Source organism: Mauremys mutica, chromosome 1 (assembly GCF_020497125.1).
Source record: "Mauremys mutica isolate MM-2020 ecotype Southern chromosome 1, ASM2049712v1, whole genome shotgun sequence".
Lineage (NCBI taxonomy): Eukaryota > Metazoa > Chordata > Testudines > Geoemydidae > Mauremys > Mauremys mutica.
The window spans coordinates 315,054,431-315,079,511 of NC_059072.1; the positions used below are offsets into that span (position 1 = coordinate 315,054,431).

The 25,081-nt window shown below is 43.7% G+C and overlaps 1 protein-coding gene across 11 annotated transcripts in view; it reads left to right on the forward strand.

Moving 5' to 3' along the window:
- LOC123369938 (probable tRNA methyltransferase 9B) overlaps positions 1 to 22,966 on the forward strand; it is a 58,812-nt gene extending 35,846 nt beyond the window's left edge. For 9 of the 11 annotated variants that reach the window (XM_045016077.1, XM_045016068.1, XM_045016044.1 and 6 more), the window contains 2 exons: positions 2,696 to 2,869; positions 21,570 to 22,966. In XM_045016077.1, the coding sequence (XP_044872012.1) occupies positions 2,696 to 2,869; positions 21,570 to 22,603 (1,208 nt within the window). In that variant the 3' untranslated portion in view covers positions 22,604 to 22,966. Of the gene's footprint in view, positions 1 to 419; positions 1,459 to 2,695; positions 2,870 to 21,569 lie in introns of those variants that run through there. The other 2 variants (XM_045016110.1, XM_045016102.1) reach the window with 2 other exon arrangements.
- The last annotated feature ends 2,115 nt before the right edge of the window (positions 22,967 to 25,081 follow it).

The following is a 25,081-nucleotide window of genomic DNA, read 5'->3' on the forward strand; positions in this document are numbered from 1 at the left end:
AGTGATCTAAGCCCCAAGAAGGGGACAAGCCTTAGAATCCCAAAGGCAGGGTGGGATTTAAAGGGCCCAGAGATGGGGCTGAAGACACTGCTGAAGGCAGGCAGTGTGTTGAACTCTTTGCTACCCCAAAAGGGGTTCATCCATTTGACTGTGTGAGTTGGCCGGAGTTTGACCGTGTGAGTTAGCCTGGCTGCCTATCAGATTTGCTTCCTGCTGCCTGCTCTCCCTCTTTCTTCTATAATGGACCTGTGTGAGTTGGCCGGAGAGCTGAGTCTCTGAAGAAGAAGAGAGAAAGAAAGACTGACACCCTACTGAAGGCACTAGAGGCCAGAAAGGCTTGCAGTATCACACCCAGCCATTAGGAGACACTTCGGAGGTGAATGTCCTGTCACCACTATTAAGTATGAAAGGACCAAATAGCTGAGTAATGTTGCAAATAAATTTTCCCTTTTTTATTTTAAGATGATGTTAGTGGATATGAAAAGTTTAATATATAGGATAAATAACTCTGGAATTTGAAGTTTTCTATTTTTCTAAAGTTAAAGCATGGACCATGCCAGGGCAAGTTTCCCTGTACTACCACGCCAGTGTGCTTCCATGCCTGCAGGGACAACAAGTGCTGGCCAGCTGGTAGTTTTGCCACTGTCTTCGTTCTTTAAGAAGTAACATTGTCTACAAGAGCAGCAAAGAGTCCTGTGGCACCTTATAGACTAACAGACGTATTGGAGCATGAGCTTTTGTGGGTGAATACCCACTTCGTCAGATGTATGGATGCTAATAGTGATATGGACACCTCCCCACTAGAAACTGAACAGACCACGGAAGGATTTCACGTTGACCACCAAACAGAAATCTGATATGGCCAGCTCATGACTGCTACTGACCTGTGCTGGATTCAAACTAAAAATAAATAGCTTCTCTACTCCTTTTTCAGTTTGCTAAAATCACCTCTCCAGTCCCTTTCTTTTTTTCTTTCAATTCTTAGAGTGTTGATGTAAGTGAAGTATCAATAACAATGGCTTGGGCCAAAAGTGTAATGTCTGATGTTCCCTACATTGCTCTGTGTCTGCACACTGGGCTTTCTGCTCTACATGTCTCTTTTATTTCTGGGTGTTCTCATGAATGGTTGGGATTAATTTCATAGAGGTTTTTAGTGTATTGTGAACCTTGAAAACATAAGGGATACTATTTCTCTGGGGCCAGAGGCCTGTGGCTCGCTGGCTCATTAGCCCCACCTGCTGCACCTGAGAAAGAGTTGGAACTTAATTAACTGACTCTTGGAAAAAGAGGGCAGAAGGAAATGGAGGAGGGGATTGCAACAACCTCCAGAAAGCTGAGGTACCAAGGGCTATTCCCTCAGTGGACTGCTATGGGAGCTACTGCACAGAGGAATTGCTCCAGGAACCACATGGACAGACGGGAGATACTGTGGGGTCCTTTTTTTGCTGAGCCTCCGAGGTAAGAGCTGGGAAATGTTGATTATTGAAGTTTCTGGTGTGCGGGACAGACTGGGAGAAAGGACTATTTGGTCTCTACAGACTTTGAAGGAAGAGGCTGCAAGGCTTTTTTTTTTTTTTTTAATTGGTTTGTTAAGAACGTTTAAAATCAACTAATCCTGCTGGAAACTGCTTCCTTGGATTCCTCAAGAGAGCTCAGACAGAATTAACCTAGGGAGTGAGCTGACTCAGCAAGAAAAAAGCCTGGTTTGGTCGGAGGAGGGCACTATAAAATAGGCCTCACTCCTTTCACGTGAACAAATACATATGCATTATGAACCATCAAATTGAATTTTGCCTGTGACATAGAGGATTTGAACTGAAGTCTCCAGAAGTGAAAGGCTATTATATTAACACAGTGCACTTCACTCCCTTTTCTTAATTTGATCTGTGATTTCAATGACAGTCATTCAAGCAAGAGGTGAGAAATCACATTTGGTAACTTTTTAGATTTTCAAAATGTAAACAGTTTTTCAAACTATCAGACTTGATAGTATAAGGATTTGGATACCTGAGCCCCAGATGAAAATGCTAGCAGTAAAATAGTTCTAGTCTATTTTAACGGAATTTTTGTAGTATGGGAAGGCTGTACATCTCCACATCAGAAGCATATAGTCATGAAGAAGAAACTGCAGGGAGCTATCAGACAAAGAAAGTTCCAGTTCTCATGGCAACAACAATTAGCAGCATATAACAAGAAAACAATGGGTTTAATAGATTGGTCTAATAGTGATTTAATTACTTAGCCTTCTAATTTGTCTATCTGTTTTAATACACAGGAATAATTCAAGGCTGTATTGCTGCCATATGATGCTTTAATATAGTATTTTTGGTCTCTTACAAGCAGAAGTGCAATAGCGTCATTAACATAAATATTATTGATTTTGTATGCCATGAGAAAGCCAAGATAAATGCTCTTTAGCAAACCCATCTCATCACTTAACGTCACACAGCAAAGAGCCCACTGTTTGACAAATAGGAACAGTCTGTGCTCATTGTGCTAAAATGATCTCAAGACACAATAAATTCCTCTATAATGTCATCCTGGTTTTTTTTTTTTTGTTTTGTTTAAGTGGGCAGAGAATTTCAAATTATTGAGGTCAGACCCTGGCACATTTCTTTGCTCATGTCAGGAGTAAATTCTCTCGCATACAGAAACTGAATGATACTCTTTTCTCCTCCTTATTTTATTACTTCAGGCTGTGGAAATGGCAAATACCTTCATATCAATTCTCAAACCTATAAGCTGGGCTGTGATTACTGCTTCCCTTTGGTGGAGTCAGCACGAAATGATGGCCATGAAGTAATGGTGTGTCATAGTCTGTGCCTGCCATATCGGAATGAGTGTTTTGATGCTGTCTTATCCATTGCTGGTAAGTTTTGTACATTGGCAATTTGTTGGCCAAAATTTCAAAGGATAATCATGTTTGGAGCTTCTAGGCTGGCTTCACAATCTCTGCCAAGTATTTTGGCAGAGGGCAACACAAGATTTGGGTAGACCAAGGAAATTTTGCACCAATCTGGTTACACCACTGCAAACCCCTCCCCACTTTGCCAATGCAAAAAGGGGCTTGCTGTGTTTTTAGTAACTTGATAGAGTAGGTTACACTGGTACACACACTGCCTACACCAGTGATTTGCAAAAACCCAAATATAGACCAGGTCCTATTTGGGCTTTTCCCAGTGGTACAAATGTGAAATGATGAACACCTGCCTGCAGGAAAATATGATGAAAAGCCACACAAGAGCCAGCAAAGGAGTCTCTGGTAAAACAGATTTATGTGGCGAGGAGTAGACTGGGCCCTGAGTTGCAGGGCCAGCATTCATTCAACCACAGTAGTGAGAGGTGCTGCCACTCTACTGTACGGGGAGACTTTGGCAAACCAGTAAAGTGCCTAAAACCACTATGGCTTATTGTTAAAGGCGGCCTAGTCAGCAAGCTGTAAATTGGCCATTCAGCAATCTCAGCTTGACCAAGGCAGGAGGGGAGGGGGTTTTGGGTGCCACAGCAAGGGCAGCTTGACCCCACGTCCTTCCTGATAAGAATTGTGTTGAAGTTGCTGATACATACATTTTAAAAGAGCAGGATGTGCCTCAGGAATGTCTATTGGGGTCTCAAGGCTGCAGACTCTGGAAAAACCCACACGTGGTTAATCAATAATCAGAAGGAGCCTCTTGCTTTCCCATTGGAACTGCTTGCTTAACAAGGTTTCTTTAAGGGACATGTCATTCTGTTACTAATGTATAAATAAGGGAGAAAAGCTTGAGACAGTTGGCCTCTTTTGGACTCTTTGGACTCTCCCTCTGGATACATCTTGCGATCCCCACCGGCAGATGGAAGATTTAGTCACTGGAAGCCTGCTGCTGTTTCACTCGAGAGCCACACTCAGCTTTGTTAATTATCAAGGGTTGGGGGTGTTTTACTAATCTTGTTGTGGACATGTGTAAGTGCTTGAGACTAGTAAAGTGTAGCTTTAAGTGAAAGCAGTCGTGTTGTCCTGTTTGTGCCAGCCATCTATCGGTCGGATGGCCGTGTCTCCCCTGATTTATTTCCTGACACCTCCTCGCACAGAGTAAAAGTTACCAAGAGCTTTGGGTTGAAAGAACCCCAGGTAACACTACTAGCAAATGAAGGATTGAGACCCAAAACTTACCATTTTTTCCTGTTGTTGAACTCTTAAGATGCTGGCACAGCTTGGTAGGGAGGCAGGGGCAGAGGTATCTTGCTTTTTGGTTTGTGAGAAGGTGGAAGCCTTATCTTTTGGACATGTGGAAACCCCAGCTTGTAATTACCTGATCTGAATGTACAAATATGAAGTATATGTTTCTATATGCAGGAAGATGCCCATGATAAGGGAACCCATTGGAATGATGGCACTGATGGCTTTGTACACTTATACAGGGTTTTGGGTGAAGTTGTGGTAAAAGTGTGAACAACTGAGGCTAGGTCATTGTCTGCCAGATGAGACTGAGATGGTAGAAGGCATTACTTGCAGATGCGGCTATGTAAGCTCTTAGAATCGGCAAGTTATCCAAGAGTACTCCTAGACTACAGACTGAATTGACCAATTGTTGGTGCGTACCTTCATCAACAGGTGACTTCATGGCTGCAAACTCTTCAGAGTGCTTTCCTCTGCCTGCTAGTATAATCTGTTTTACTCAGGTTCAGCATCAGTCAGCTGTTAATGCACTAGGGCATCTTGGTGGTGGTAGTGTGGCCGTATGTGATAACGTATAATATTGCCAACTCATGATTCATTAGTTTTTTTATCATGCATCTCATATTTGAAGGTGTTTTTTTTCAAAGCACAAGTTCTTGGAGTAGTAGGATTATGTGAGAATCTCAGCTTCTGGTCTTAATTTTTTTTTTTTTTTTAAATGAAGCTTCTAGCCCACATGGTTGCTGAGAAAAGCTTAAAAACGTGCACTTTAAAGGATCAAAAACCAAAAGGCAAATAAAAAGAACTCCAGACTTCTTACTTAAATCTCATGATTTCTAAGCCAATCTCATGGGTTTTGGATCTGACTCATTTTAATTTATTTATTGTGAGCGATGGGTTTTGGCAATCCTGCAGACAGCCCCCCCATCTGAGTCCTATTTGTCCCCACATAATCTTCTGAAGACAGATACACACCAGAGGTGATGGTAAACATTTGCATTCCCTATCTTCCAGGAGATTGTCTAGCAACAGGAATAAGGTCCTTCAGCAATGCTCAGGCCAGGAGTAGTCTAGAAACTTTTGCCAGCATAGCAATGTTGATTAGAAGTAACTTCATGATTTTTTGGCCACATTTCTATGCCAATAAAAGCCCTAATGTAGATGCAGGTAGACTGGCATAAAAGTGTTTTTGCCACTATAGCTTATTTTTGATCAGGGAACTGGTATAAACTACACCAGAAAAAGCACTTTTTGATCAGTACAAGCTGCATCTGCATTTGGAGGGTTTTGCAGTAAAGCTGCACTAGCAAAACTTATAAGCATAAATAGATCTAAATAGATTCCTTTCAAATGCTTAACTCCTAACAGATAAATCTTCCACAGCTCTTTGCCTGCATTTGGAAAGGTATCCTGTACATTTTCTCAATTTACTCATAACACAATTTTACTCCAGTTTAAATATCGCTCATTGTCAGAAACCAGCCCCTTTATCACAGTCACATATACTGATAGGTTTTTTTGTGATTGTATGCATCATAGTGCCAACCCTGTCCCATTGAAATCACATAGAGGTTAGCCATTGACTTGAGTGACACATGGGCACCAATCCCACTATCTCCCCTTCTGTTAAGGAATTAATACTGTCTGAATCCACTTGGCATATCTGTAGCTCTTTCAAAATGGCTTTATCTCTATCCTAGTGAGATCATGCTCTTTATGAACATAAGAGTGGCCACACTGGGCCATTGTGATATTCCCCAGGGTACAATCTGGACTGCTGAATAGCTGTGTCCTGTCAGTTCTCCAGTCTGGGGTGCCTTTTACACTGCTTCGCTGTGAAAGCAACCACTCCTGGCCTTGCTCACACACAGCCTCTAACATGTAAATTACTCCCAGCTATACTGCAAGAGTGCATCAGCTAGCCATTTCTGAATTATATTGCAGAGTGACACCAGCAAATTCTTAGTCCTAGACTTGTCCCCAGAAATGTGCGTCTTGTACTGTCCAGCTCCTTCCTTCTGTGCAGTACAAGCTCATAGAAAGTATGTCATCTCAACATGGTTTGTGCATAGTATTTTCTATTGTTATCTTAAATCTTCTTAGCGTATGTGCAACATGCCTCATTCATCACAGAATTTGGTCCACTGGTTGGCTCATTAGTTTCCCTGGCTTGGGATGGGTACTGATGGGGAGTTCGACGTGAATGCTGATCCATCCTCCCCCCATTGGGAAACTTCATTTCCGATAACACTTTAATCCAAACACACTCTGGTTTAGCTAAAACAATAAAACAAGTTTAACTACAGAAATATAGATTTTAAGTGATTACAAGTAATGAGGCATAGAAGTCAGAATTGGTTACAAAGAAATAAAAGGTAAAATGCAAAATAATGCCTAACTTATCAAGCTAAGTGAATTCAAAGCAAAGATTTTTCTCACCACATGCTTATAGCTGTCCAACTGGATCCTGTTGGCCAGTACCCCTCCCCCAGTTCAATGATGCTCCTTAGTAGAGATGAGGGGAGAGAGGTAATTTGTGTCCTCTCTTCTCCTTTATAGCATTTCTGTTCTTTGAGAATCCTCTCCAGCTGGGGTTCAGGTGACAGCAAGTCTGTTTGCCAAGCAAATTTCTTGTTCACACCCTTCTTCCTGCCAAAGAATGACTGCTTCACCAGGTGATAATCCATTTGATTATGCTCACACCTGGCAGAAGCGTCATTTTGCTTATTGTCTCTGAGGAACTGTTTTGTGCCTGCTTTTCTAAACTTAGAGCGTGTCTCAGTAAAGTCATACAGTAGAATCTTACAATAGAATCTTACAATCTTACAATTGATTCAGTGTAAATTTAGGATGACTAAATATTATGGGATCAAACCAGTGTAAGTTCTTTGAGGATAGAATTAAGTAGAGAGAGATAAGAGGATTCTCCCCCCATCCCCGCCCTCGCTTTTTTTAAACCCAACTTGCTGATATTTTACAGTGGTTACCCTACCTCCCTGTGACCAGTCTTTTGCTGATGCTGACTTCACCCCTTTACAATTGCACTTAACTTTAACCACAAAGTAATCCCTCTGTAGCCAATGTAGCCAGATTCTTAAAGCTAGGCACATGAGTAAGTACCTTGCTGAGTCAGGGCCCTAATAAACCATCAGTTTATAATTATAATTGTTTATATTAAAGTTGCATCCACATGTGTTAAGTGCTGTCCACAAATATAGGAAAAATCTAAGGTGGCAGGAATTTCACCATCTAAGAAATTTGTAAATGGGTATGTTGTGGGGAAAGTAGTAGTTCTTGGGGAAATAATGAAATTTAGCTAGTAAATTCTCTGCAATAAGTTATTGGCATTTTAGTTTATTATTATTTTTCTCTCACATTCTTTTAATACCATCGTAAGGAGGAGAATAAAATTGCATTTTATTTGGAATCATACGTACTGTATCTATTCCACATGTTCCTATTACTGGAACTGTCAAAGATAAAGTGACATCTAAAGTATATATACAGTCTATATATATATATAAAAAAAGGCTCTGAGATAGTGATTCTCTGATCCTTGAATACTTTTCAAATGCCTCCTAAAGAGATTTAACTTTAGTATAAAAAATTGACAAAGTAATTTCTGAATACAGCATTTTCCTTGCAGTTTAACAAGGTTTAAATTGAATCACTGACCTAAAATACTCATTTTGAAAATTACCTCTTAAAAAAAAAAAATTTAAAAGTTGTGGATGTTTTCAGTTTTGTTCTTTGAAGACAGCTGAAAGGCATAAAAGTGTATCTTACATTGTCTGCCTTTTCTAAATAATCCCTTTTAGTAGGATTAGTCACAGTATTAAATTAACAGAAGAAGCAATTAATTATATTTTTATGAAGCGAAGAAGAGGAGAATCTTTGAGATGCTGTTCTCTCCCTCCCCCCCTTCATTTCATATCAGAATTACATTATGTATTTTTCAGATGTGGGAAATCTTTTAGTCTTCATTCCCAGCACTTTCATTTAAATTGATCAGCACCCAGTACAAAATTAATTTGGAATGACTTTTAGATCTGCTGGGAAGAGTTGACACCTGGCTGAAATTAAAAGGAAATTTAGAACAACTGTCAGTCTGCAAAGTAAGGTGCTGATCCTGCAAACAGTTGTGTTAAGCAGACCCCTGTCAATTAAGTTTCTCTTTGTCCATAGATACGTTACAATATACGCTACTCCAATGGGACTCCTCATCGGTGCAGGTGTCCACACAAGTGCAGCTGTTCACAGGAACAGAATCTAAGTCAGGACAGAATACCTTGATCCCAAGATGACCATAACCAGAAAGTTAGGAAACTTTAGCTCACCCAACTCAAATAGTTATAGCTTGAATCCACAAAGGTACTTAGGTGCTTAAATCCCAGTTTCACAGTAATCCGCATAACTCTTGTTCAGCTGCTGTCTAACCCCATAGGTGCCTAAACTCACTTAGTGCCTAAAGCTTTTGCAGTAAAAATTCTGTCAGTGCCTGTGTTCCTGCATTTGAGCATGTGCACTGATGCCTCCCTCTAGACAGCCAGAGACCCATCTCCTGCCTAAGCACCAGAATGATGTGTACCAGGGGAGGACAGGTGCTCCTCTGTCCATCTTGCCTGATCTGGTATGTGTGCTCATAGGCTGCCTCACTCCCCACAGAATAGCTGGGGCAGGGGAGGATCTCCCTTATAACCTTTAGCCCAGTGGTTCGGGTTCTCACTGGGAATATGGGAGACCCCTACTTCAGACCCACTGCCCCACCCCCAAGTGAGGAGAAGAGATTTGAGGAGAGATCTGCTACCTCTCAGGTGAGTGACCTCACCACTGGATAATGGGATATTCCGATTTGGGGCTCCCTATTGAAATTGTTCCATGTTAATTGAATAAATAAATATTAATTGTGCCAGAGAAAAGGGAGACGCTCTATGGTCTGATGGTTAAAGCCCTTGCCTGAGACATAGCAGATCCCTCTTCAAATCCCTTCTCCTTAGGCAAAGGGAGGGCTTGAACCCATGCTTGTCCACGTCCCTGCTGAGTTCCATAACCACTGGGCTAAAGTTTATAAGGGAGAACAGCCTTCCCTAGCTGCTGTTTGTGGAGGTAGGCAGCTTCTGAGCCTGCCACCTTGACGTAGGCACCTGTCTCCAGGAAAAGGGTAGTTCTCCCATTGGCTAGCTGAGGTGGCTCCCAGCCTACTGTGCTGGCTTTTGTGGATCATGTTTCAAGGCACCTACCTCTCCCAATTCATTGTACAGGGAGCCTAAGTGCCTAACTCAGGCTTTGTGGATCTCCCTGTTATTCCTGTGATTTTTCTAGGTGCCTCGGAGTTAGGTGTTGCAGCACTGAGCACCGCAGTCCCTAAGTCCCTTTGTGGCTCCAGGCCTTTGTATCTAGATTTCTCCTTCACATTGACTTGTTTGGGGGAATTGTAAAATGCAGTGTCTTCCTACTAGTTCCCACCATGCACTACATGGTGTAGGTTCCTAGCTTGAACCTTTCATACAGCACCACTTCACAATGCTATCTTTTTTTCCCCTAAGGTGCATGTCACAATGGTATCTAAGCACTGAACACCAGTTACAGAGGGCATTGAGTGCTGCAGTAGACAAAGAACAAGATTTTCAAAAGGGACTTGTGATTTTTGGGTACCTTAAAGGGACTTCATGTTCCAGAAAGTTCTGAACACTTACCCTCTAAAAATCAAGTCCCTTTAATATGTCTTAAAGTTGAGCAGCCAGAAGTAACTAGTTACTTCTGAAAATCATGGCCAGAATTCTCAAAGCTTCCTCTGTTCCTGGTGTACAAGCTTTTTTGTTTTAGTTTATTTTTTTTTGTTTCCTCTTGCTCCCTTTCTCTTTCTGTTTCCTTCTCTCCATTCTTCCCAGTTGTGGGTTGTTCCTGCTTGAAGAAGAGGCCATCGGGGTGAAGTTTAAAGCCCCTGTTGAAACTGAACTGTGTACGCCATAATGAGAACATGCTTCCTCCCAATGCATTTAGATTGTATATTGTAATTAACCCATTGCCATACAGAAACTTTGGGGCAGCTCCTTACCTGGTGTAAATCTGCATAGCTCTGTTGACTGTAATAAAGCTGCACTGGCTGAGAGTCTGGACCTTAGGGTATGGCTACACTGGCGATTTGCAGCGCTGGAAAGCCTCCACCAGCGCTGCAATTAGTAAGTGGCCACACCTGCAGGGCACTTCCAGCGCTGCAACTCCCTGGCTGCAGCGCTGGCCGTACACCTCACTCAGCATGGGGAATAAGGATTCCAGCGCTGGTGCTGCAGCGCTGGTCATCAAGTGTGGCCACACACCAGCGCTGTGATTGGCCTCCAGTGTATAAGGATGTATCCCAGAATGCTTTTATAAATTACTCTCTTTGTTTTGTTATGCAGCCTCTCTTTGTTTTGTTGTGAACGAGCTCCGTTGCCGGTGCTGCTTATCTAAAAAACAAACAGAGCTCCTGTTTGCTGTGATCATCTGTACCTGGCTGTAAACAATCAAATGAGAGGCAGGCAGGGAGTGAATGAAACAGCGGGGAGTCGTGTTGGCTGCAGGCTGTTTGCAATTAAGAGTTAAGACTAAGGGGTCGGAAAAATGTTCTGATTTTTCAAGGCAGGAAGCTAAACACACAGTGTTGGCTCCAAAAATCCACTCTCTCTCTCCCCCCGCTCCCTGTCACACTAGACCCCACTCCACCCCCCTCTTTTGAAAAGCACGTTGCGGCCACTTGAATGCTGGGATAGCTGCCCATAATGCATCACTCCCAACAGCGCTGCAAATGCTGCAAATGTGGCCACACACCAGTGCTGGTAGCTGTGAGTGTGGCCACACACCAGCGCTGCTCCTACACAGCTGGATGACCAGCGCTGCAAACCGTAAGTGTAGCCATACCCTTGGTGTCTGTCATTGTAATGCAAACCAGGGCCACTCAGAGCCAGCCAGAGACATCAGCCAGCAGGAGCAGGAGCAAGCAAAGCAAAGCAGGAACTGGATGGAGGGGGCAGAAGGGGGGCTAAGTGGGCTACCTCTACCCCCAGCACCCAGAACTGTGCAGGCTTGAAAGACCTCCCCTGCCCCGCACTCTGAGGGAACTTGGCCAGTAGGAGCAGAATCCGCTAAAGCAGGGACCTTTGGACACTTAGGAGCTTTCCACAGTTTTAACTGAACTTTCTCTGCTCTGTGCTGGTTGGCTGCTTGCTCTATCCCCCATCCCTCCCAGTCTCTTCACTTCAGATTCACTCCACTACCCCTCTTACTTTCTTCTCCCCTGCTCCGCCCTCTTCCCACCCTGTTCTTTCCATTTAGCATAACCGCTCTCCACTCACAAAATTGTCAGTCTTCTTCATGGGGCTTCAGCTGTCATTGCTCCTTCCCTCCCCCCACCAGCTCTGCTGCCTGCTTACAGGTGCAGGTCACAGGCTCCCATGAATTTTTGTTTACTGTTTGTGTCTTGTCCATGACTTTAACTAAAAGTAACCATGACAAAATCTTAACCTTCCTTATCACACTTGTGAATTATTCATCCATCATTGATGTGCAGCAGCTTCTGAGATGGATCAGAGCAGCAAAGCTAAACAAGTTTAGAACAGAAATTGAATAATACCTTCTGCAGATCAGGCTATAGGGGGAATTTAATTTATAGTTACTCATGTTTAAATTTAACTGTGGCACTTGGAACAAAACCCCTACCTAGGAGAGACTTACTGAATCTCTAACCCTCAAGATATTAGCTAATTCTAGAATGTAAAACACCTTCAGGACTGCCCATTTACTTAAGAATTTCAGGGGGTTACCATGGCATGGCGGAGTAGGGCAAAGGAACAGTGAGTGGGTGGTAGAGGAGGTGAGTAAAAACCACTGATTCATAGAGTCCAGGGTTGAAGGGGACCATTGTGATCCTCTAGTCAGATCTCATGTATTGCACAGGCCATAACCTTCCCCAAAATAATGCCGTTTGAACTAGAATATATCTTTTTAAAAAATCCTCTTGATTTTGATTTAAAAATTGTCAGTGATGGAGAATCCACCTAATATCTCCTCCACCAGTAATCAGGCCCTGCTCTACCGGCTGCCCCATCTCTTGCCAGGAGCCAGCAGCAGTCCAGTGACAGCAGAATAAGCTATGATGGGGAGAAGCTGGCACAAACATAAAAACGTAAGAATTGCCAGATTAGACCAGACCACTGATTCACCTCGTCCAGTATCCTGCTCATGAGCGGCCAGCATCAAGTGCTTCATGGAAAAGTCAACGGAACCCTACAGTAGGTAGTTACAGAATAAGGAGATTTGAATAGAAATTTTTGTCCTAACCCACAGTGACTAGAGGTTGGCTTATGCCCTGACACATGAGATCAGTTCCAAAACTCTTTGCCTTTTTTTTTAGCAGTTTTTGTAACACTGGATGCAATTTTGTATAGCTCTGTACAAGCTCTGAAGGTGCAAGCAGTGGCAGGTGAGTGGGGACAGGCTAGTTCACTGAGAGAGAGGGCTCTCTTCCAGTGGTCATGGGGAAAGAGGCTACACTGAGCAGCTGAGAGGGAATGGAGGAAAGAGGGAGAAGAGACTGCTGCAAGAAGGGATATAGAGGAGGAGAGATGCATCGATATAGCTAACTCACTCCCCTCCCTCACTGTAGCACCCTAAGGATGAGCATGTATTTGAATGGTAGATGACCACAAGTGGCTGGGAACTTGAATTTATCTTTCTGAAAGAGAGCAGCTCTAGGATTGCAGCACCCTTAAGCACCATGCTGGGATGCTGGTTCAATATTGGCTGTAAAGTTTCACCTACTAAAGTGCTAGCACCACTTTTTGTAGCACCTAGATTTTTACCTTGGCAGTCTTCCATCCCAGAACAGAATAGGCCCACCCTAAGTAGATTTGTGAGGTCCAACACACAACCAATGGCTGTAGGGAATTTAGGTCCTACAATGTGTGTTTTCCTCTACTAGAGAGTATACAAAAGTTAACCAGTAACTTCTGTTCTTCTTTGAGTGCTTGTTCATGTCAATTCAATGTGCACGGTAGCCGGAAGATTTTTCCCATAGCAGCATCCGTCACGTTGGCCTGGGCGCCCCCTGGAGTCAAGCCTCCATGGTGCTCAATATAGGGCCCTACCCACCCTCCACCTCCTCAGTTCCTTCTTACTGCCAGTGACAGTTAGCTGGAACGTCCCTTGCTTCAGCAAGTACCTCTATCTTCGTCATTTGTATATAGTTCATCTGTAGTTACTGTATAGTCATAGTTTAGAGTTAGCTGGGGGGTCTCACCCCCACTTCCGAATCCCCAGAGCCATGGTATACTGTGGTCCCCAAGACTTAAAAACTGTAAGATCTGTGCTAAGTGCATGCCAAAGAGCAACCTTCACACCTCTTGTTTAAGGTTCCTAGGGGAAGGTCACCAAAAGGACCGTTGTAAAATATGCCGTGAGTTGCGTTCCAGAACTTTTAAAGAAAGGGAACAGTGGCTTAAAGTTCTACTTATGGAGCCAGGTCTCCACCCCTTGTCAGATCCAGGGTCAGGGGACCCTGCTCCCGGTACATCCTTGTCGCCACGGAACACCTCGACGCCATCATCCCGGGAACCGGTGCTGAGAAAAGACTCTTCCTGAGATGTTCAGCACTGGCACAGTTCCTCCCACAACCACTCGGAGGGTAGGCCCTGGTCTCAGTCAGAGGAAAAAAGCCAGAGAGAGTTCATTCTCCCCTGGCCAAATCCAAGGAACTGACGACTGTGAGACCCCAGTCAGGCCACAGGACTAGATCCCAGGGCAGGGCCGTGTTGACTCCTGGCCAGGCGAGGCAGTTGACTCCAGGCCCACCATGTTCGCCTAACGCTAGTGGCCAGCAGTGGCTACTCCCCTCAACACCAGAGGCTTTTGTGGTGGCTCAGGACTTGCTGTGCCTCATGGTGCCATTCTCGCCCCCTAGGACAGAGATGATACCGGCACCGTTGGCACCAGCCCACCTCCAGGTGCAATCAAGAGGGAAGCTGGCAATGATGTCCCGGCGCTCTCCTTCTCCATGGCATCCTCTGGCTCCTGCTCCTCCGGCGAGAGAGCCCAGTCTGTCCCCGAGCTCCCAATGATCAGTGCCCCGAAGTACAGCTCCTCCGTGGTCTTCCTTTTCAGAGGCCTTGGAGTCCGACTTCTACTCCTACCGCTCAGATAGGAGCAGTAGCCAGGAGGTCCAGGTCGGGGTGGGATAGACGGGCTTATTTGGCACCGTGGCAGCTGCAATGGCAGAATCCACCGCAGTGGCCCTTCTGGACCCCCTGGGTCTTCCACCAGAGCCAGGGTCCTGCTCGGCGGCGGCTTCAGTAGCTTCAGCCACCTTTATTCTGCCTTCGGCTAAGTGACCGGTCAGTGAGCTGCCACCACCTCTGTCGACGCCACTGGCTGCGGCACCGACGTCGGCTTCGGCAGTGGCACCAGTAGTGGCATCAGCACCGACAGCGACTCTTGCACCACCAGCAGCAACGACAGCGGTTCCGATACTGATTTCGGCACCGAGTTCGGAGTTGACAACCCTGGCACCAAGGGGCACGGCACCATCAGTGTCGGCACCTGCTCAGGACCCCGAGAGTCATTGGACCCTTTGGATGCTGACGGCAGGGAACAGCTGCCGTTCATGGGGGCCTCCTCCTCATCGTCGCCGGACAAGGCATTGGCAGGCACTGCCATAGCCCCAGTGCTTGAAGACAGCAGGGTGTTACAGCAATTGCTGCGCCGGGTTGCCCAGGATCTGGGCATCAAGGCAGAAGATGTAGCTGAGGATTCTCATCCCATGGTGGATATCCTCACACCCTCTGGATGCTTTACCGTATTGCCCTGCTACTCATAAAAACCATCACGGACACCACCAAGACCCTGTCCCAAAACAGGACTTTTGAAGGTGCAGTCGAGGACAGTGCACCAGAGCAAGATCTGGATCAACCCCACCTTACCTTTTCATCCCGACTATCCTCTTTCTACTGTGCACAGTCCCGTATTAATTCAGACCACCAAGGGTGGGCTCAGGCTCATCCTAGACCTGCAAGAATTCAACAGGTTTGTGAAGAAACTTAAGTCCTGCATGGTCTCTCTGGCCTCCATCACCCATTCATTGGATCCAGGAGACTGGTATGCTGCCCTTGATTTGAAGGATGCATACTTTCACATAGCAATAACTCCGTCCTACAGAAAATATCTCAGATTTGTAGTGGACAGCACCCATTACCAGTTCACAGTCCTACTGTTCGGCCTGTCAGTGGCACCTCGAGTGTTCACCAAGTGCATGGCAGTCATGGCCATGTTCCTGCGCAGGCAACAGGTACAGGTGTTCCTGTACCTCGACGACTGGCTCATCAAGGGCCAATCCAGGACTCAAGTAGGGATGCAAGTTGCCTTCATAAGAGTGTCTTTCCACGAGTTAGGCCTTCTGCTGAATGAGGGGAAATCAACACTGTCCCTGGTTCAGAGGATAGAGTTCGTGGGGATGGTACTGGACTCAACACAGGCCAGGGCATTTCTCCCGGAAGCAAGATTTCAAGCCCTCGGCAACATCATTTGAGGTCTCAGGCAGTTCCCAACTACCACAGCAAGGAATTGCTTGAAACTTCTAGGACACTTAGCCGCTTGTACCTACGTAGTACAACATGCCAGACTCAGACTTCGACCTCTTCACCTCTTCAGTCATGGATAGCGTCAGTGTATCGGCCAGTCCGGGACAGCTTGGACAGGATCGTAACACTGCCTCACCTGGTACTTGACTGCCTCCTGTGGTGGCTCGACCCACAGGTAGTATGTGCAGGGGTCCCCTTCAGCAGCCCTCAGCCGTGTCTCTCCATAGTGACCTTAGGCTGGGGAGCACATTTGGGAGACCTCAGGATACAAGACCTCTGGTCTCAGGTGGAACTCACTCTCCACATCAGTGTCAGAGAACTGAGAGCAGTACGCCTGGCATGCCAGACTTTCCAAGCTCACTTGACAGGGAGATGTGTATCAGTTATGACAGACAACACCACAGCGATGTTTTATAACAACAAAGGGGGGTGGGGGCTCACGCTCCTCTCTCCTGTGCCAGGAAGCCCTCATGCTGTGGGACTTCTGTGTAGAGCATTTGATACACCTGAAAGCATTGTACCTCCCTGGAGTACAGAACAAGTTGGCGGACTATCTTAGCAGGTCGTTCCATGGCCACGAGTGGTCCCTTCACCCAGATGTTACAAACTCAATCTTCCATCAGTGGGGCTTTTCCCAGATAGAGCTGTTCGCGACACAACAAAAAGTGCCAGTGGTTTTGTTCTTTCCTGAATCACAGCCCGGGCTCCATCGTGGACGCATTCCTCCTCCCATGTGGCGGTTACCTCCTATACGTGTTTCCGCCCATACCACTTGTTCACAAGGTGCTCCTCAAGGTACGGAGGGAGCAAGCTTTGGTGATATTGATAGTTCCAGCCTGGTCCTGCCAGCACTGGTACCCATCACTCCTGGAAATATCCGTGGAAGTTCCAGTCACCTTGCCGCTCTTCCTGGACTTACTAACTCAGGATCATGGCCGTCTCCAACACTAGAACCTCGAGTTGCTGCACTTCACGGTGTGGAAGCTCCATGGCTGAAACCGATGGTGCTTTCTAGCTTGGATCAGGTTAGAGAAGTCCTCCTTGGCAGCAGGAAACCCTCCACCAGGGCTACCTACCTTGTCAGGTGGAAGAGATTTTCAGACTGGTGGGCACAGCACTGTTCGTCCCCGATGTTCGCCTCTGTGCCACTTATACTGGACTATCTTCTCCATCTCAAGCAGCAGAGGCTGTCCATGTCATCAGTAAGAGTTCACTTGGCTGCAATCTCTGCCTTCCACCCAGGCACACAGGGCTGCTTGGTCTTTGCTAACCCTATGGTCAGCTGTTTCCTTAAAGGTCTCAACAGACTATACCCGCATGTCCGACAGCCTGTCCTGGCTTGGGACCTTAATCTGGTCATTTCCAGACTCATGTCATTTGAACCTTTGGCGACATGCTCCTTGCTCTGTCTTTCTTACAGTGTGGTGTTCCTGTTAGCGATAACCTCAGCCGGGAAGGTGTCTGAGCTCAAGGCCCTGAGATCAGAGCCTCCGTACACCATGTTCTGTAAGGACAAGGTTCAGCTCAGGTCTCGCCCTGCTTTCCTTCCGAAGGTTGTGTCCCAGTTTCACATCAACCAGGACATCTTCGTCCCAGTGTTCTATCCTAAGCCACACTTGACTGGCAGGGAGCAAAGGCTTCACTCTTTAGATGTCCGCAGAGCTCCAGCCTTCTACATCAAGAGAACGAAGCCATTCCAGAAGTCCGTCTAGTTATTTGAGGCAGTGGTGGACAGAATGAAAGGTCTTCCTGTCTCTTCTCAACAGATTTTGTCCTGGATCATGTCCTGTATCCTTGAGTGCTACAAGCTGGCAGGGGTTCCCACACCCCAATCACTGCGCACTCCACCAGGGCTCCGGCCTCTTCAGTGGCGTTCCTGGCGCAGGTTCCCACCCAGGAAATCTGCAGAGCAGCGACAAGGTCCTCCATACGCATTGTCACAACACACTATGCGATCACCCAGCAGGCCAGAGATGATGCAGCCTTTGGAAGAGCAGTGCTCCAATCAATGGACTACTCCAACCCCACCTCCTGAACTTGGGCTTACGAGTCACCTGATTGGAATTGACATGAACACGCACTCGAAGAAGAAAAAATGGTTAGTCACCTTCTCGTAACTGTTGTTCTGCGAGATATGTTGTTCATATCCATTCCAATACCCACCCTCCTTCCCCTCTGTCGGAGTAGCTGGAAAGAAGGAACTGAGGTGGTGGAGGGTCAGGAGGACCCTACATTGAGCGCCATGGAGGTTCAACTCCAGGGGCGCCCAGGTCAACCCAACGGAGGCTGCTATGGGAAAATTTTTCTGGCTACCAGGCATGTGCACATTCCTGATTGGAATGGACGTGAACAACACACCTCGAGGAACAACAGTTACAAGAAGGTGAGTAACCATTTTTCCCCCTATATTGTGGGTGGTAGCTGCGCCAAGAAGGAAATGGGGTTTGATCTGCAAACCCTTCCTTATGTTGAAGTCAGTGGTTCTGTGACAATGTGCAGGACAAAACTTTTATTTTGTATATGGCAACACTTATTCTGTCTCTTCCACTTCCCCCAAGCCTTCATTATTCTTATGGTTGAGGACAAAACTGATGCTAGGTAATTTCAGCCAAGGGGATTTTTTTTTTAATTTAAGACAAAACAAACACCACTTTTCATTTAAAGTATTGGTCACTGTTCCATTAAGAGATAAATATATTTCAAGGTCATGGCAACAGGACCCGATTCTGGACTTTGTTAAGGCTCTTTTGTGGTGTTCTGGTGCCTTAAAACAACCTTAAAGTTGTGAGTCCCCTGGCATATAAATTCCTGTGCTTCCTGGCTCTTGTGTAGAGAGTGCTGCTAGAGAAAGTAGGGGAGGATGATTGGACCACTGCTGCACTCCACTGATCCATGATTGTCCAACTGGCCCTTTGGGGGCTGGTGCTGCTAGTGTAACTTAAGCAGTCTTGAGGCTTTAAGAGAATGGAGAATCAGGCTCAATGCTGTTTAATTTGGTGTTAGTGGAGAGTGAAATCAGGTTCAAAATGAATATTTATATGTCCTTGCTGACAAATTAAGAAAGCAAGTAGCTCTGTCTTTGAAACAAGACCTTATTGTAAATTAACTAATATTTAGTTATATGTAGCTTCCTTCTGTAAAGATTTGAATGTATAAAGAAAAAGCTAAATGATTTTTCCTGTAAGCAGCCTGCTTTAGGTGACTGGGTGTGTGTTCTAATTGTGGTCCCTGACAAGTGTACCTTTGGTTAAAAAGAAAAATGCATAAGTCTCATGAGAATCTGAGATTTAAGTGCAACTTGATGTTATTGTAGGAGAGCACTTTCTCTTTGCTTCCTCAGGTTATGCCTTTTTTAATGTAATGCATCATTCAGGGAATTTGAAACTTACTCCTCATTCCACACAAATTCATTGTACCAACACAAAACTTTTTCTAAGTATCTGATGGTTTTATTAATAAACTGTAACCCTTTAAATGCTACTGGAAGCCTTTTTAATTAAAATGACCATAATGTTTCAATGTCAGATGTCTATTGCTGTAGAATTGGAGCATTTTTTGAATTGATTTCTGTTCTTCTAGAACCAGTGAAACATACAGGCAGAGTAGCTGAATAACTAGATGTTGAAAGAGCCTGTTTCTTTAAAGATTAGCTTTTGATCTTCACATTGCTGCAGAGAAGGTGAATTCATCATTCATTTCTGGCAGTGTTTCCCTATTTTAGCTTGATTCCATGCTGTTGTTCTGTTAATTGTAGAAGTATCTCTTTCCTCTGAGGAAAAGCAGATCTGGTTGGACATTGCTCACCCTGACAGATAAAGATGTGCTGAACATCTAAATATGCTGCCAGCATTTTGTGCACATACATTTCTGTAAGGGAGAGACAGTTTTTCCCAGTGAGCTGTATAATTTGCATATGGGGGCAGGCACTTCAGCACTGTGACGCAAAGTTACTCTATCACCGAAGCTTGAGGTGATAGTGCATAGGAACACAGGCAGTAATTTGTGTGGGCATTTTCACTAAAGAAAATTTAAGGAAAAGGTTGGATAAAAACAACAAGTAATACACATTGAGCAAAACCATTTCCATCTCCAGATCTCGTGAAGATGTGTAGTAATAGCTTGTGTTCAGCATCTTCCCCATCACAAATGTTCACAACCTCAGTGTTCTGTTTGACTTTTCTCTCTCTCTCTCGTCTTCCCATATCCAGACTTGCATCAAATTTGGTTGCTCTGTCTTGTACATCTTTAATATTAGTCCTTTTCACTCTACCACTACTGCTAAAATCCTTGACTGCTCCTTAGTTATACCTTGCCTTCAGTGTAACTATGGAATTCATACCCCTATTACCAACCAACCAAATCCTGAAGTCCCTACTGTATACTAGAATCTGATATCTGTCATTGTCTACCATGGAGTTTCTCCAATATAATTCAGATCAGTGTTCACTCAGGCAAAATGCTGTGCCAAATCCTGAGCCTACGCAGGTGGTATTTGGGGAAATTTTTTATTGATGTCAGTCAAATCGTGAACTCAGTTCTGACTTAAGCAAAGCTTTTGTGAGTAAAGTCTTTGGGAGATTTGCCTGAGTTTGACTTCAGAATTTGGCCCATCCAGTGACAACTATGTGTTGCAACATTCTGTAAATAACTATCCACCCAGACACAGCGTAAAGGGGGAGCCTTATAGACATGGGAACATTTTTACTGTGCATGCTCAGTATGCAGTCTTCAAATGGTCACATCTTTGTTTAATCAGAACTAATTTGTTTTCACACTTGGCCTCAGTGAGGACTATGGCCATGATATGTTTCAAACTTCAGCCATTTTTTTCAGTAGTGCTGTCTAAAAGAGTGAGATGATATTTTTTTGTGATGGGAAAATGTATTTATTTTTCATTTTCTCATAACTTAAATGTGGCCTAAAGGATTTTGGATTAAGCATGGAGAATTTCAGCTGTGTAGGTGAATGGTTCAGAAAGTTATGAACATTTAAAAAAAAAAAACAAAAAAAAATCATAGTATAATAATAATAATAATATAGCACTTCTTATCAGTAGCTCTCAAAACACTTTACCAATGAGGTAAAAAAAATCTTTGTTACTGTAACTACCAAGTTCTCACTATACTTTAACTATTGGTAATAGCATACATATTTTACTAAATAAAAATAGGACTCTAATTATTCAACAAGTTATCTTTAACACTGTGAACTAGCAAGACTAGATGACCTGTAATTGGCTATGGACCCATTCACTGCTATATCAATGGTTTAAATTCACCCAGAACTAGTAGTGACAGATTATCTTTATTATATTAGTTGTTCGGTGGCTGTTCAGTTACTTAAGCAAAATGAGTAGGTGATTTCAGTCCAGTTTTTATTTAACAGGTGTCCATGTCACAATAATTGGCATCCTTGTGTCACTCTTATTGGAGTAAATTTATATGGACTGGGTAGACCCCTGTTCCCTTAGAAGCGCTCTCTCCAGACCACAGTTGAGACATGCTAACAGGGTAAAACATAGGGAACTACCCGTCTTGTACTTATTTCGTAAGTGGAACTGTAGTTGCTGTCTGTCTGGAACTTGTCACTAGCACCAACACATGTGTTTTAATTCTATTGTAGTTATAAAATAAATCTGCTCTGAGTTCCTTTCACATATGAAAGGCTGTAGCATAGTATAGTACAGTAGAAGACAGATGATCCTTTCCTGGGGTTCAAGCCACTGTATCCGAACCAGTATTTTTCTGTGTTCTATTCATTAGTGACTTGAGGGATATTTATTCACTTTATATGTTCTGTTCCAGTGATCCACCATTTTTCAACAAAGGAGCGGCGCGTGCGAGCAATAAAGGAGATGGCTCGCACCTTGAGAGTAGGTGGCCAGATGATGATATACGTGTGGGCAATGGAGCAAAAACGGCGAAAATTTGAAAAGCAGGATGTCTTTGTTCCTTGGAATCTTTCACCACCTTCCTGGACCTTGAGTAACACTTGTTCGCGTGGAATACAGAACTCAATTAATCAAAAGGACAAAAGGCTGGCTTTGGACCAACACTCCGCTAAGTTAGCTGGCACTTTAAAAGCACACAGGCAAACAAGAAGCTCATCCTTTGTGGGGAAGAAGGAAACCACACACACCTTATTTGAAAAATCCCTGAGATGGTCTCTCTTTTCAAGATCGCTTGATTCAGTATTAGACTTGAGTAATCAGTGGCGCCAAAGAGAGCGTAGCACATTTTCCAATTGCAATATTCAGCTGGATGAATTAAACAAGGGAAAGCTTTTTGAACAAATCAGGCAAGGTGGCTTTATGAAGCATATTTCCAACTTGTCTTTGCGTTGCAGGCAGAATTCTGAAGATAATGCTTCTGAAGTAGCTGTAGAACCAGGGTCACCTATGATATGTCACCCAGTGCCTTTCAAAAATTGTTATTCAGAATTAGGCCAGGACACTAAGCAGCCCCCAATGTCTCCAGCTATAATTCATGACTGCAGCAGAGTATGTTTACCTGACCTGGTTTCCCATCAAAAAGATGTCAAACAGCAACTTAAAATAGATTATCACCCAAAACAATCAGCTTTCCGCCAACTCCAAAACAGAAGCAAAACAGACAGCTCTCTACAGGATACAGATAATGATTGTTCCATGGCCATGTGGAACAAACAGCCGCAAAGGAGTCCTAGTGGGGCTTGTCTTAGGTACTACCATGTTTTTAAAGAAGGGGAGTTGGTTGAACTGATAGAACGTCATGTTCCTGAGCTACATGTTATTCATTCATACTTTGACCATGCAAATTGGTGTGTGATTGCAGAAAAGGTTCACGTGTGGAAGATCTAGGGGAAGATTTTCAAAGGCACAAGTGCCTGGCTGCATTTGAAAGTCAATGGGAGTTCGGTGCTTGGTGCCTTTGAAATCGTCCCCCAGGCTTTTTATCCCCATCTTGTGCTTTGACTCTCTGTGTGACTTTGTTTCTTTTGTTCTGTACTTGACTGTCACAGTCATATACCCTTTTAAAATCATTTTATAGAAACATTTCCTTCTATAATTGTAATTTCTGGTTGGATACATTTTAAGAGCTTTTTCCATGGTTTTTTAACAGTAGCTGTCAGTTTTGGTTTTTGTTGTTTTAGAATAGTTAAAATGCATTTATAAATTTTCCTGTTGGGATGTTTTTATATGGATATTAAAGATGTTTGTTACTCATTTATAATAATTTATTATCTTTAATGTCTTTTTATATTTAAAATATATTGTGCATTGAGGCTTGGAGTAATACAAGCTTGATGGTACTTTGAGAAGATTCGTTATTTTATTACAGTCTGCCTGTCATTCTGTATGATACCTCAAGTCACAGTAGAGAGATTCCTCATAAAAGAAGTACCAGGTATATATAACCCAAGTACCAGAGACAGTAGCTGGGGACACCCTGTCAGATAAGTTTAAGACCGCTCATCTGTTGCCCCCTAACTGTCACAGTCAAGAATACAATGGACCTACTCAAGTATATATCACAATATAACCTCCCCCCCCCAGCAATACATCTTAAATCTGTGTATTTCTCTGAGTTTGACATGTATGTTCAAAACAAAAATCCTCTTCTCTGTGTCAAAATCTGGGAGAAGAATCAAAGGAATTCTTAATAAGCCATTTCAATCACTAAAATGAATGATAATACAGAAAAATGCTTGGATGACAGGTGAATGCAAGGAAATAGTATTTATCAACACTAGCATGCAATAGTTATGCTTTTAAGACTTTTTTTCATCAATAGACAAAGTCTTTTACAAAGGAGGTAAGTTTCATTATTCCTGTTTTACAGATAGGGAAACTTGCTCAAAGCCACATAGCAGGTCAATCGCAAAAATCATCACTTATTGCTGTCCCTAATAGTCACTGTTTTAGGTAGTTTGTGTTCTTGTCCAAAGGTTTTCACTAGTTTCTTTTCTTTGGATTCTGGAATCACCAAACCAAAAAGTAATCCTATTTTCTGGGGAAAGCCACTGTCATGTCCAATGCCTTTGCAAATTCTTAATGTGTCTTACTAAGAATTTAGCCTGATGTATATTGTATCTTAAAGAGTAGTAAGGAACTGTACAGTCATCTGAATGTTTTTAATGTAACTTTAATTCAGTTTGGCTGTAATAGCACTAATGAAATTTTCTCTACTTCCTGAAATAGAATTTATGTAATCTGCAGAGTACTGTGCTACATATTATATTTGCAGGGAAACAGACTGCTTAATCTAATTGGTCTCTTCCATCTATAGTGTCTGTTCCACAATACTGGGCTTTTTCCCATGTTAGTGCTTTTCTGCAAATGAACAAAAAATCATTATTTGCTTCAAAATATAAATATAGTTATAATTATTTTATATCGTTCCACAGTGAAAGGATTTTAATAGTTTCCCCTACTCCCTAATGTGACTTTATAATTATTAAGTGGCAGTGATGTCATTATACTTTACAGACTTTCACTAATGTGTCATCCATTTTCCCATTGTTTAACAGATTGTTAACCTGCAGAAAAGCTATGTATAAGTGTGTTTGTCTGGAGCAGCCAATCCCTCCCCAAACTCTGGTATCTCCAAAGCAGTCTGATCCATCATTCTCCTAGCATATGTTCAGTCCTCCCAGACACCAACTAAAGTATCTCAGCTTGACTTTCTTCTCCCAATTACAAAGTTGCACCCTGCTGCTCCTAATAAATGGTACCATCCACCCCAGCAACCAGTTGTCTCCCTCCCTGCTCCAAAATGTGATATGCTATCATCTGAATTCAAATACTTCTGGTCCTACTGCTGTTCCTCCTCCCCCAGACACTTGCCTGAACAGGACCCGTGTGCCAGATGGTAGCCAGCTTATCTTAAAGGAATTTTACCTTCTGTAGAAATACTTAGGATTCTAGCAACTTTTATTCTTTGTGTGCTTCTCAGATAAATTAGGCCCTCACTCGAGATAGAGAAATTATTTTCATGTGCATGGTGCTACTAAGAGTGTTGATTAGTCAGCCTTAGAGAAGAACAATAAATAATGACTTTTGGTCCAGTGCTGAAAAGTGGTGAGTGCCTTCGCCTCCTATGAAGTCCACGGGCAGTTGAGGGTACATAATCCGTCACAAATGATGCTCAGCACCTCACAGGATAGGGCCCTCATTATGTGAACTTTGCAGGAGAGAAAATAAAAACAGCATTAACATGTACAGAGGAAAATGGATATTGTCCTATAATACTGCCTAACATAGATGCATGTTTAGAAACACTCACAAGCTGAAACTGCCATTTAAAAAGGAGTATGTTTTCTGTGGTTACCATTGACA